Source organism: Microtus oregoni, unplaced genomic scaffold, assembly GCF_018167655.1.
Source record: "Microtus oregoni isolate MIOR12 unplaced genomic scaffold, Mior012 000050F_ref0000143, whole genome shotgun sequence".
NCBI classification, from domain to species: domain Eukaryota; kingdom Metazoa; phylum Chordata; class Mammalia; order Rodentia; family Cricetidae; genus Microtus; species Microtus oregoni.
Genome location: NW_024543256.1, coordinates 5,255,579 through 5,269,034, shown reverse-complemented (window position 1 = coordinate 5,269,034; position 13,456 = coordinate 5,255,579). Strand labels below are relative to the sequence as shown.

Here is a 13,456-nt window from a genome sequence, read left to right as displayed (position 1 = left end):
TCATCTGTGCACGGAGACACAGGACAGTATTCCTAGCATTACAGAAGTTTAAACATCAAGTTAAGGAGTTGTGACACAGGGAGACCCTGTGCCAAACAAAACAAAACAGAACAAACAAAACCAAACCAGATGAAAATGAGCCCATAATAAGGGCCACTGATTTTAGAATATTTTTTTAAGCATTTGGTTTTCTAGAAGTTTTAGGTGCTCAGTCTGATGAACATTTTGTCAGTGTCAGCATTTACAACTGCTTATACTAGACTGATTTCACATATATCCAACTATTTATTCCCAAATGAAAGGTATGTAAATATGCGTGTGGTCTTGTGAATTTAGCTTCTCAATGTTAGCCTGACTGTGAATTGTTGATATGTATGTAAAGCTACAAAGAAGAATTTATTGCTGTATAATAATTGTTTGTCCTATTTTCTCCCATACTTGAGTATCTAAAGAATAACTGCTATATTCATAGTCTCATGAAAATTATGTTGCATGGAGCTTATCTCCTACTGTCTTACAGGGATCAACAATGAAGAAATGTGCAGCATAGAAGATCGCATTGCATTAGAATAGACAAGCCAAAAGTGATTGAAATTTCTGTAGAGACCATCATTAGTGCTTGCTTAGAACAGTTCTGCATATAAACCAGGCAGAAATGATCTGTGCTCAACTTGTTCAATAGTGGTCAAAGAGGCCGGGCGGTGGTGGCACACGCCTGTAATCCCAGCACTCGGGAGGCAGAGGCAGGCGGATCTCTGTGAGTTCGAGACCAGCCTAGTCTACAGAGCTAGTTCCCGGACAGGCTCCAAAACCACAGAGAAACCTTGTCTCGAAAAAACCAAAAAAAAAAAAAAATAGTGGTCAAAGAATGATCAAAATAGACCACACAGTAATGCTCTATTTCTAGCATCATAAATGCAAACCTAAATCTATTATTCAATATATGTGTGTACCAAAGGTAACATATAGTTTTCATTGAGAAATAAAATAAAATGAAACTAAGAAAAGCAAATATTATAAAATGAATATAAGTATATATTTCATCTTAGGATTTATATGGAGTGCCAAAAAATAAATCTTAAGTACTTGGACTTAATAGCATTTTGGAACTTACTGCAGTTTGCAATCTATTCTGTCTCAAAACCCCACCCCATCCTTGCCATGCCCCTTCAACACATGCTTTAAATAATTTTTAAGGTTTAAGGTTACCAATATTTTTTTTATAAAAGGTTAAATCCTTTTATAAAAAATTATTGGGGTATTACTATTGTTTTGGGTGCTTTCAAACTCAGTGCTATGATTGAAAACTGAAATGTCTCCACAGGCTAGTCTCCATCTTGTGGTATGTACTCTAAGAGCTTAACACTACTGGCTGGTTCCTAGTAACTGATTACTAAATACTACTTGGATGAATGCTATACTTTTGTTTCCTTGGTGGTTGTTGTCTTATTCTGGGTTTCTATTACTGCAATGAAACACCATGACCTAAAAGCAAGTTGGGGAGGAATGAATTTATTCAGTTTATACTTCCACATTGCTATTCATCATTGAAGGATGGACAGGAATTCAAACAGGGCAAGAACCTGGAGGCAGGAGCTGATGCTGAGGCCATGGAGGAGTGATGCTTACTGGCTTGCTCACATGGCTTGCACAGCCTGCTTTCTTATAGAACTCAGAACTACCAGCCCAGGGATGGCACCACCTACTATGGGTTGGTCCCTTTCCCATTGGTCATTAATTAAGAAAATACCTTACAGCTGGTTCTCAGAGAAAATGCCTTATAGCTAGATCTCATGGAATCATTTACGCAACTGAAACTCCTTCCTCTCTGATGACTCTAGCTTGTGTCAAGTTGACATAAAACTAGATAGTACAATTATTTTACTTTTATTTATCAGAATTTTAATGTAAAGCACAAGATCATAGTATGCTACACACTAAATAGGGTTCTTAGGCTAATGTAATATTCTACCATTTATAAAATAGAGAACAATGAACTTCATGGGAGAGGGGTCATTGTGAGTGAGAAAGAGTTCAGAATGAATAACAGTCTTGACCTAGGAATACTAAAGCATGAAAACAACATTCCTAAGAGTTTTGTTATCAGGAAATAAGGGTGCTACCAAGTGCTACATAATATATGTCACAGGTTTGTCTTTGGAACTTGCCTATCGGGGTCACATCTGAAGAGAAGGGCTGTGAATCAAACAGAATGTTGTTCCTCCTAAATTCTCTATGGTATAAACAGTGCTACTAGGCACAACAGTGAAGTACAATTACAAAAGAGAGGGGTATCCTGCCCTCACTTCATCCATAATGACCATGAAGCTTTGACACCATGAGGGCCATGTATAAGTATCCCAGCTGCTATAGCAAGCAGCAGGCATGGGATACGCATGTTACAAGGGAAAGAGTACTGCATGCAACTTTTTGTTTATGAAGTGGCTCCTGAAAACTTCAGGAAATACTTCTGAGACCCCTTTCCACAGCTGAAGTGCTGAGTGCATAGAAGGAGGCAGAACCAGTAAAACATGTATGTATATAAAGCAGAGAGGATGGGAAAAATGTGAGCTTTCTTTAGAAGTAGTTTTTCTCTAACAGAGTTGGTTTCTTCGTATGCTATATATAACACTGTCACTTACTCCCCCTATATATTCCCAAATGGTAAATTATAGCTTCTCATTTATACCGTTATCTGCTGATATATAAAAACTAAGAGTATCTCCTGAATTTCTTATTGTTTCAAATGCAATTTTCTTGGTTGCTCTATGCTCTTCTGAAGCCAAAATATATTTACACTGTTCCTTGGTTTTATTTCCTCACAATTTTCTCTTATGAGTATTATTAATGTCAAAATTATATATTTAAATCTAGTCATAACAAAAGGAGCTATAGTAGATACCTACCTATTGCAGAAATGCCTACTTATGTTTATTTACAATAGACAAGGGAAGAAGCTGTTGGTTTGGCTGAAGCAGAGAAGCCAGGTCTAGATTTCTCTTGCTATTTAATAGTAAAAACCCATGTGGAGTTGTTATTTTATTTTAAGTATGTTTTTCATTTATGTTATGTCTTGCTCTACATTCTTCTTTTTCCTCAAAAGCTTATGCTTGACCTTATTAGGAAAAATCAGGAATGCTGATGGGTAATTATCTCCAAATTGAATTGCAAACACACTAAAATTAAGTGTTATAAAAAATGAAGTAACAAAGAGGGTCAAGAAAAGATTAAGCAAATTTTTAATTGATATATATATACTTAATTAAGTATAAGTTAAGAAAAAAACAAGATGGTTCTTCTATGCACTAAACCTGGTGCCATATTCTAGGGACACAAAGGAGAAATGACAGAGGTTGAAGGAAATTTCTCTAACTTCTTTGTCACACAGATACACTATTCTTATCTCCATTATAAAGGACTACAGTCTTGTTTTGATAAAAGGTATGTGGGCTAGTCAAGGCAAGTATCCCATTTGGCTTTACAAGTACAGTACCTAAACATGTATATGGTACTAAGGTGGCATTTGTGAAACTTTACAGTTGAAGTCATATTATCTGTTCTTATACTTTTAATATTTGCTCATAATTCTGTTATAATACTGAAAAATATTCTTAAGTATTTATTTTATTTGTGTGGGTGCATGTTTGTGTGGGTGCATACACACACATGTGGAGGTCAGAGGTCAATATTGAGTATATCCCCCTTCCCCCCAACAGGGTGTCTCTTTCCTTTTTTATTTAAAGAATTCTTCAATATTTTACTTATTTATTTTGTGTGTTATTGTGTGGAGGTTTGCATGAATGCTGCAGCACAAGTGTGGATGTCAAAGGACAACTGTAGACATCATTTGTTTCCTTCCTTCATGCAGGCCTAAGGACGGAACTCAACTTATCAGGCTTGACTGAAGATACCCTGCCACAACGTGTCAGCTCGCATGCCCCTGATAAGGTGCCCAGCAGATCTCTGAGATCCTCCTGTCTCCATATCTCCAGCTACATGTTTACAAGTACAAGTCACTGCACCCAGCTTTTCCTTGGGTATTGGGAATCCGAAGTCAAATCCTCAACTTGCATGCTAAGCACTTTACTGAGCCATCTGCTCAGATTCTGAGGGAGGACATCCTTTAAGAAGAAGGCAGTACAAAGCTCTTAAAGACAAGTCTCTCTTTCTTCCTTGTATGTATGTGATAGTCTCATGTAATTTACATGTGCCGATGCATCCCACTGATCATGTTCTGATTGCTTAAAAACTTTACATTTCCACTGTCTAAAGAATTTCATGTTAATACATTAATCTCTGATTCCAGCTGCTTATAATGTGGCACTAACTTACTTTTCAGAGTTTCTCCATATTTTTATGCTTTTTATATCCCTTCTGGTTTCTATACTACATTGTTTGCTGTTGTGAAAAAGGCTTTGCTGTTTCTTGTTTCCATGCTTTTCTTTATGACATTTCATTTACTGCAGCCACGACCCTCACCTCCAACTTCCACTGGCACAACACCTACTCATTTGTCAATATTTTTCTTCTATGATTATTTTTCTGATATATCTAAGAAGCCGTACTATCTTCTTCCTCTAAATTCACGTGGTATACTATTTTAAAGATTTATTTATTTATTTTAAGAATATGAGTTCTCTATCTGCATGTACAACTTTAGGGCAGAAGAGGGCATTAGATCCCACTATAGATGGTTGTGAGCCACCGTGTGGTTTCTGGGAATTGAATGCAGGACCGCTGGAGGGCAGTCAATGTTCTAAGCGCTGCGCCATCTCTCCATCCCCCAGATAGTATGTTATTAATACCTCTTGTTTAATACCTAATCCTTTTTGCATTATTCTGTAGTCTTTCTGTGCTTTTTATCTTTCATAGAAGATACAAGGGTTTTATAACTAAGGGAATCTTATCTTAATTATTTCTGCATCTCCCATCATGTCTGGCACAGTACTTTTCATGGAACAGATGTACAACAAATTAATGAATATTTAGGGCTCATTTCCTAACCTGAGTTTAAATCAGCAAAGCCTACAATATGGGTTACTATTCAGGCAGTAGGAATCAGTACAATCCAAGTAGTTATCTGTTGCCTTTGTGTATTCTGACTTGTTGGAGCTTCCATCATACTATTTATTGATATTTTTAGTAACATTTGTGTTATGAGAATCTACCATAAAATATCCCATAGTACTTCTGCTATCAACTTGACACAGGTCAATATTATTTGACAGAGTCACAATTGGGAGAATGCCACATTGTCAAATTGGTCTGTGATTATGTTTGTGGGATATTTCCTTAATTTCTAATTGATATGAGTGTTCAGGCCACTGCAGGAGGTGGCACACCTGGCCAGGATCCCAGTTCCTGCCTTGAGTTCCTGTTTTGGCATCCCTTGGTGATTTACTGTAACATTTAAAATAAAATAAAACTCCTCCTTCCCAAGTTGCTTTTGATCATGGTGTTTTATCACAGCAATCAGAAGCAAACTAGAACAGTGTTCCAAACAAAAATGACATACTCAGGTACACTCAGTTGACTGGACCAGAGGCAATAGTTGGGAATGCCTTCTTACTTGCCTATGATAGTCTTTGTGTGTCTCTCTGTGTGACCGATAACAGGTTCCATGGAAAAGACTGGTAATTGAAGCAAGTAATATAATTTAGCAACACTTCGATTTTCTAGTACCTCACTTGTTTAATCATGAGATTGAAAACAATTGTGCATTGAAAACGTCAGTGGGAGAGCTCTGGTTTGCATTTAGTAATTCCTTCTGTAAGGGGTGGTGATAGTGAAGATAACAAGCAGAATGGCAGAATGATACATTTTCACTGCTTCTGGTCAGTTGGCTCTATTTTGAGGCGGCTATCTTGGGGGCTGGGCTGTCTTTTCAAACTTTTCTTTCCTTAGGCAATTAGTATTCTTCATAGTTTTGCTTTTTTGCTTTTATCTTATCCTATTGACGTGGCAGTTACGCTAAAGGGCTAAGACCAGTGTAGAATGGAGGAATATTTGAGAATATCAAACAAAAGTGATAATGGAATGGAACCAAAACATGTAACTAAGAAACCTGCAGAAGTTTCTAGCTCTGCTTCCAGGAGAGATAGGAAGTTTCCTTCCTTCCTTCCTTCCTTCCTTCCTTCCTTTCTTTCTTTCTCTCTCTCTTTCTTTTCTTTTTTTTGGGGGGGGGGTGTTGTTGGCTTATGATTAATTTTCGCTCCAAAACCCCTCTAGCTTTTAACTAAGGATATCTGCTTTGGCTGTTGCTTGTAGAAATGAATACCAGAGAGCTAAATTGACTACTTTTTTTAACTTCATTTGCTTTTATGGGCAATCTAGCTATAAAACAAAGGACATCACAATTTAGATTGCTTGAAATTAATATATTTACAGTGTTAGTGAGGATATTCCTGGTGTTTCATAGTTGACAACACTGTAGTCCCTTGGGAATGAAACATCCAGAAAACCCAATGAATGCATGAATAATGTCTCATATAGGCTCTCTGGGATCAGTATGAGGTATGAGACTTTTAGCAAATGAGTAGGCTTAGAAAATACTAGAAGATAATGACACCTTTTTGATGGTCTAGAATAACATGCTTTAATTTAGAAACTTTATTAAGTTTCTTAGCAGAGAAATATATTGATTAAAAAAATTATTTCAGTTTGCTAGTGCTACTCTTAATGGATGGAAGAAACCTCTGAGAGCAGGGAGACACAGAGAAATGGAAGAACACGGTGGAAGGACTGCTTTCTATATGTCAGTAGGCATTTCTTTTAGCCTTTGGTCATATAATATGATGTATAATTTTTTTAATTTATTTATTATTTAGAGATTTCCGTCTCTTCCCCGCTACCGCCTCCCATTTCCCTCCCCATCCCCCAATCAAGTCCCCCTCCCTCGTCAGCCCAAAGAGCAATCAGGGTTCCCTGACCTGTGGGAAGTCCAAGGACCGCCCACCTCCATCCAGGTCTAGTAAGGTGAGCATCCAAACTGCCTAGGCTCCCACAAAGCCAGTATGTGCAGTAGGATCAAAAACCCATTGCCATTGTTCTTGAGTTCTCAGTAGTCCTCATTGTCCGCTATGTTCAGCGAGTCCAGTTTTATCCCGGGCTTTTTCAGACCCAGGCCAGCTGGCCTTGGTGAGTTCCCGATAGAACATCCCCATTGTCTCAGTGTGATGTATAAATTTTATTATGAACATATAAATAGATTTTTGAAAAAGGCTTTTGTCAAGTTTGACAAAACAATTAGAGGACATCTTTAATGACTTTATATACATAAAGCAGTATGACATTCCAATCAAAATACTTTTCTCCTCTCAATCAAACCTTCACTTGAAGCTATCTCTATAAGCCTTCCATGAAGTGTAAACATGGAACATTAACCATTACCCAAACAAGAACTTTTTTCAAATAGGAAAAAAAATGAATATAACTTAATAGGCTTCAGCTATTTTTCTCACTATTGCCCAAAGCTTTTATGAACAACTCAGCATTAACTACCACTCCTTCTCTCAATTTGTTGAGTTTCAGTGGCTACCAATTTCTATTCCATTTATATACAATAACTTTAAATTCAAGTACAGAATATTCTGGGGGGTGTATAGGCTAGTTTAGTCAATTATACCAATTTAATTAAGTAGCATTTCTATATTTAGTATTAATTTTTATTTTTTCATTATTTGTCCAAATAGCTTTATAGCTCACAAAGGGGAAACAAAATTAATATGCCTACCTTTCTTTTTTTTAGATCAAGACAGATATGAAGGGAATATATGAGGAATTGATCATCTTGGAGAATGTGGTCAGACAAACTAATCTGGATTATCCTGAGAAGAGTTACTATTTACCCCACCCACACTATCTGAACAGAGAAACATGAGTGTCTAGTTCCACTTGTCTTGCTTCATGTATGTATTTCCCCAATGAGACCACCTTTTATGGTATAACTTTATCTGTTGCTAATGAAATACAAAAGGAAAAAAAAACAAAAAACACCACCAACAAAAGACAATTATTCCATTACTTGGTGATTTTTGAGGATCATGGTGAGTCTTCCATTATTAACAATGATAATGGGCCATACATTATAGTGAAAACTAAAAATGAACTGTAGAAACAAGCTAATTACATTTATGTTTTTAATCATCTTCTACCCAAGCCTCATGCTCATAAAACAACAATTAAAATATTTAATATTAAACACAGTGGGATTCCTTATTTCTGAGGCTTTCAAAACACATGATTATTTTACAGTACATTTACAGGGTTAAAACTTTCAAACTTATTACACTAGGGGCGTACACAGATTCCACATATCAACTGAGATCAGCTGAGAAACTTTACTCTTCCTTTTTTGAAAGAGGGACCTGGTGTAGAACATTCACATTTACCAGACTACGGCAGCTAGAATGGTCTTACCTGGATTCCTTGGAATTCTCTTTCTGCGGTCTCTGAATGCTGCACCTGACTGTAGGGCTTCCAGAAGATTATCCATCACTCCGGTCTCATCACCCTCTGGAGGACGAGAGAAATCAGAATTAATCTTATGGCAATTAAAGTTAAACTATAGGAAAATAAAGGGGAAAAACTCCTGTCAGATTTACATAATCCCCTTAAATTAAAGACATATATCTGTTTTAACATAATGGGTCCTGTCAATTTCTGGCATCATAGACTACTTTGCTTATTACGCACCATTAAGCAAAATTCATGCCAATCCTACTGTTCTTTCAACTTAAAGACCTCGTCTTTTGTATTATTGATGACACACTCAGTATGCAAATAAATAGTAGCTGATCAGCTACTGCAGCCTTCCTGTTAAGATTCTTCTAAGATATTCCTAAGCAAGAACCACTGACCTGGCTTAATGCAATCAATGTTCAGGGCGTGATTTGATGAAGCGGAGGTACACAAGGTTAAATACTGATTGTATTAATACCTTCAGCATTCAACCATCATCTACAATTATCTCAAAAGGCACTATTTGCAAAACACATTTGCATTCAATTCTTACCCAGTCCATATCCTTTACTCGTTTTGAAATGCTGACATTCTATAAAGAAAAGGTGACCACATCATCTGAAAGGCCACATTTTATATTGAGAAACATCAGCCAAAAAGTCTCATTTGCTTTTTAGAATGCTGGTGTGTTCCTCAAGGCTTTTCTTCTGGGAAAGAGCTATTAGAAATGAGGATGGAGAGTACTCAAAGGATGCTCATGGAATTCTGATGTGGGAGTGTCATATATCAATCTGTTGATTTCATTGGTTAAGCAATAAAAAAAACCGCTTGGCCCTCACAGGTTAAAACATAGGTGGGAGGAGTAAACAGAACGGAAGGTTGAGAGAAAGAAACTGAGTCAGAGAGTCGCCATGATTCTCCCTCTCCAGGCAGACACAGGTTAAGATCATTCCTGGTAAGCCAGCTCGTGAGCTACACGGATATTAGAAATGGGCTAGTCCAGGTGCGAGAGCTAGCCTAGAAAAGGCTAGATGTAATGGGCCAAGCGGTGTTTAAAAGAATACCGTTTCCGTGTAATTATTTCGGGTAAAGCTAGCTGTGCAGGCGGCCGGGTGCCGGGGACGCAGCCCACCGCTCCTATTACAACAGAATTCCATAACAGAAATATTTATGACATTACACTTTACTCTTACCTTTGACAACTGTGGCCATCAAGCACAGGCTGATATCCATAACAGTATTCATAATAGATATCCATAACGATATTTATAATAAAGTGTCAGTTGACAGGAATGTTACAGGGACCTAAACTTTCTATGTAAAATTGCCTAACTCTTGGAAAGAACCCTCACTAGGTGGACCCTTTGAGCTAGCTGTATGGGTCTGGAATATGGGACATTTGTAGGTAGGAAGGATAAGACAAGAATGGATAGTGAGTGAGAAAATATCTCCCATTCCAGTCTAAGGTTAAACCAAAATCCTACTGTGCCTCAAGTAGGCAGAATTATATTACAGGAAAATTTCTCTAATAGGATAAGAACAAGCTAGAAGCACTACGCTCTTCATTTGAGTGGAAATTTCTTCAATGTTATAATTATTTATCCTTTTAAAATAAGCTACCTAGGACAGGATATTGAGTAAAAATGGAAAGGAGACACAGAGGTTCTCAAAAGCAGTATCTGATGAAAATGTAGTGGAAGGAGTATTCCCTGTGATTAGAGAAAGAGGGCTGTGTTTTTAAACATTAAGATCGATGAAATATTTGGATCATCACTCAATATTGCCAAAAGAAAGAAAAGAGGAACAAAGTAGTTAAATAGCTCAATATGGATGAAATGTGACTAGGATAATAAATTAAGTATTAGATGCTTTAAATTCCTTATGCCTTTTCAGATGGGAATAAGAAAACTAAGACATCGCACAGATGGTATATAAAGGAACCTAAATATGAACCCAAATCATTCATATTAAAGATAATATATTTAAAATAATGATATACTTGATATACTTTTTATCAGGCCAAGACTTAGAAATCTAGTGAATATTTCCTTTTGTACACTTTAATTTGATTAGCTGGAATTCAAGCACATGTGATCTGTGGCCACTATATTGGGCAGTATGAATAAAGGCAATAGGAATCCATGTTACATGATCAAGCTTGTGTTTTCTAGAGGCTTGTCAAATCGCATCATTGCACAAAAGGAGGCAGAAAAATGTCTAAGAACATACCCCATTTATCTAAGTAACAAAAAACAGGAGAAGAAGGAATGGAGAGGCCATGTATTTGGAAATTATCAATAGAATCACTAAGACTTCACTGGGGAAAGAGAAAGTTAAGCAGGAAAGGAGTCTGGATAATCAGGAATAAATAGGTTTAACATAATCTGAGGACCTATGTGAAGAGCTCCAAGAATGTTCCCCACTCTGTGTATGTGGAAGGGTGAGTGTGTGGATGCCACAGCATACATATGCAAGCCAGAACAGGACCTTAAGTGTCAGGCTTCACTTTACAACTTATTGCAGACAAATTCTCTTTGTTGTTGTGCATGTTTCCCTTGACCCTATTTGACAAGAGGCTTGCTGTCACTAGAGCTTTGGGGGATTTGCCTACCATCTTCGCTTCCCATCGCAGCATAGAAGTGCTAGGATTAGAGACTCTTAATTTACTGTGGAATGCTTTGATATGAGTTCTGGGTATTCAAACTCAGGTCTGCTTGCTTTCACTTTCGCAGAAAGCACTTCTATACACCCAGTGTCCTTCTTAGCCTCTGGACTGCAGCATTTAACCAGAAGTCAGGAAAAGGAGACGTATAAAGACGGAGAAGAAATCTTCACAGCTAAAGAACAACATACTCATTAGAGTACTACGCTGCGGTAAAAAGCAATGACTTCTCGAATTTTGCATGCAAATGGATGGAAATAGAAAACACTATCCTGAGTGAGGTAACCCAGACCCAAAAAAGATGAACATGGGATGTACTTACTCATAATTAGTTTCTAGCCATAAATAAAGGTCACGGAATCTATAATTGGTGATCCTAAAGAAGCTAAATAAGAAGGTGAACCCAAAGAAAAACATATAGTTATCCTCCTGGCTATGGGAAGTAGACAAAATTGCCGGGCAAAAAAATGGGATTTTGGGGGTGGGGTGGGATGGGGGTAAGGGGAGATGGGGAGAGAAAAGGGAGAAGGGGAGGATGGGGGGAACTTGGGGAAAAAGGATAATTGGGATAAAGGAAGGTTGGATAGGGGAGCACGGAAGCACAATTCTTAGTTAAGGGAGCCACCTTAGGGTTGGCAAGAGACTTGAACCTAGAGTGGCTCCCAGGAGCCCAAGGCGATGTCCCCAGTTAGTTCCTTGGGCAGCTGAGGATAGGGAACCTGAAATGACCCTATCCTATAACAATACTGACGAATATCTTGCATATCACCATAGAACCTTCATCTGGTGATGGATGGAGATAGAGACAGAGACCCACACTGGAGCACTGGACTGAGCTCCCAAGGTCCCAATGAGGAACAGAAGGGGGGAGAACATGAGCAAGGAAGTCAGGACCACGAGGGGTGCACCCACCCACTGAGACAGTGGAGCTGATCTATTGGGAGCTCACCAAGGCCAGCTGGACTGTGACTGAAAAAGCATGGGATAAAACCGGAATCTCTGAATATGGCGAACAATGAGGGCTGAAGAGAAGCCAAGGACAATGGCACGGGGTTTTGATCCTACTTCATGTTCTGGCTTTGTGGGAGCCTAGCCAGTTTGGATGTTCACCTTCCTAGACATGGACGGAGGGGGGAGGACCTTGGACTTTCCACAGGGCAGGGAACCCTGACGGCTCTTTGGACTGGAGAGGGAGGGGGAGAGGAGTGGGGGGGAGGGGAAGAAGGGTGGGAGGAGGGGGAGGGAAATGGGAGGCTGGGAGGAGGCGGAAACTTTTTTTTTCTTTTTCTCAATAAAAGAGTAAAAAAAAAAAAATGATCCCTTCACTCCAGAACAATGGCAATGGGTTTTTGATCCTACTGCACGTACTGGCTTTGTGGGAGCCTAGGCAGTTTGGATGCTCACCTTACTAGACCTGGATGGAGGTGGGTGGTCCTTGGACTTCCCACAGTGCAGGGAACCCTGATTGCTCTTTGGGCTGAAGAGGGACGGGGACTTGATTGGGGAGGGGGAGGGAAATGGGAGGCGGTGGCGGGGAAGAGACAGAAATCTTTAATAAATAAATAAATTAAAAAAAAAGAACAAATAAGAGAGAGTAATGATGCAGGTGAGCTTTGTATTCTTGTGGGAAAATGGTAATTATAAAGACTGTATAAACTTGAGGTGTAAACAAGTGAACAGAGCAGAATACAAAATGGTATCTATCTATGGCTTACATAAATTAGATGAAAACATAAAATTTTATTAATGGGTATTGTTACATTAATTTTTTTAATGGTATATTTTGATTAGACTAAAAATGTGGAATATAAACACAAAGATGGCAAAAATAAATCCTTTTGTTTAATTTAGCTATATGCTACCTGACAACATTTATTGAAATACTACGTTATGGCATGTTTCTAATCTATTTCTCATAATAATTTCCTTCCTTTCTTGTGGGACATTTTAACACATATTTTCTCCAGTGTTCACCCCTCTTAAAATGCAAAGTCATGGAATGACTGCTTATCTATTCATGTTATGCGATGTTTATCTATGCCACAAACCACTGTACTATCAAAGATTTTTCTCTAACTACCAGGAACTCATCTCCTGTGGTGATACTGCTTTTGTTAAGAATATATATATATATATATATATATATATATCACATTGAGTTTCTAAACCAGCAACCGAAACAGCAAGAACAGTTCTTTACAGACATCTTTTGCTTATCAAAGGGAAGAAATGTAGTCCATTACAGTTTCATTCGCTCCGTGCTAACTTTAAACGTGATTTTCATAAAATGTCTAACCTTAACAGAACAGATCTAAATTTTGCAAATATAATCAT

The 13,456-nt window shown here is 38.0% G+C and overlaps 1 protein-coding gene across 1 annotated transcript in view; it reads right to left on the bottom strand.

Annotated features, from left to right (window-relative positions):
* Positions 1 to 13,456, bottom strand: part of LOC121437087 (protein diaphanous homolog 2-like) — a 441,828-nt gene that overhangs the window by 141,295 nt on the left and 287,077 nt on the right. Inside the window, 1 exon segment of the mRNA XM_041636931.1 lies at positions 8,419 to 8,514. Coding sequence (XP_041492865.1) covers positions 8,419 to 8,514 — 96 coding nt within the window.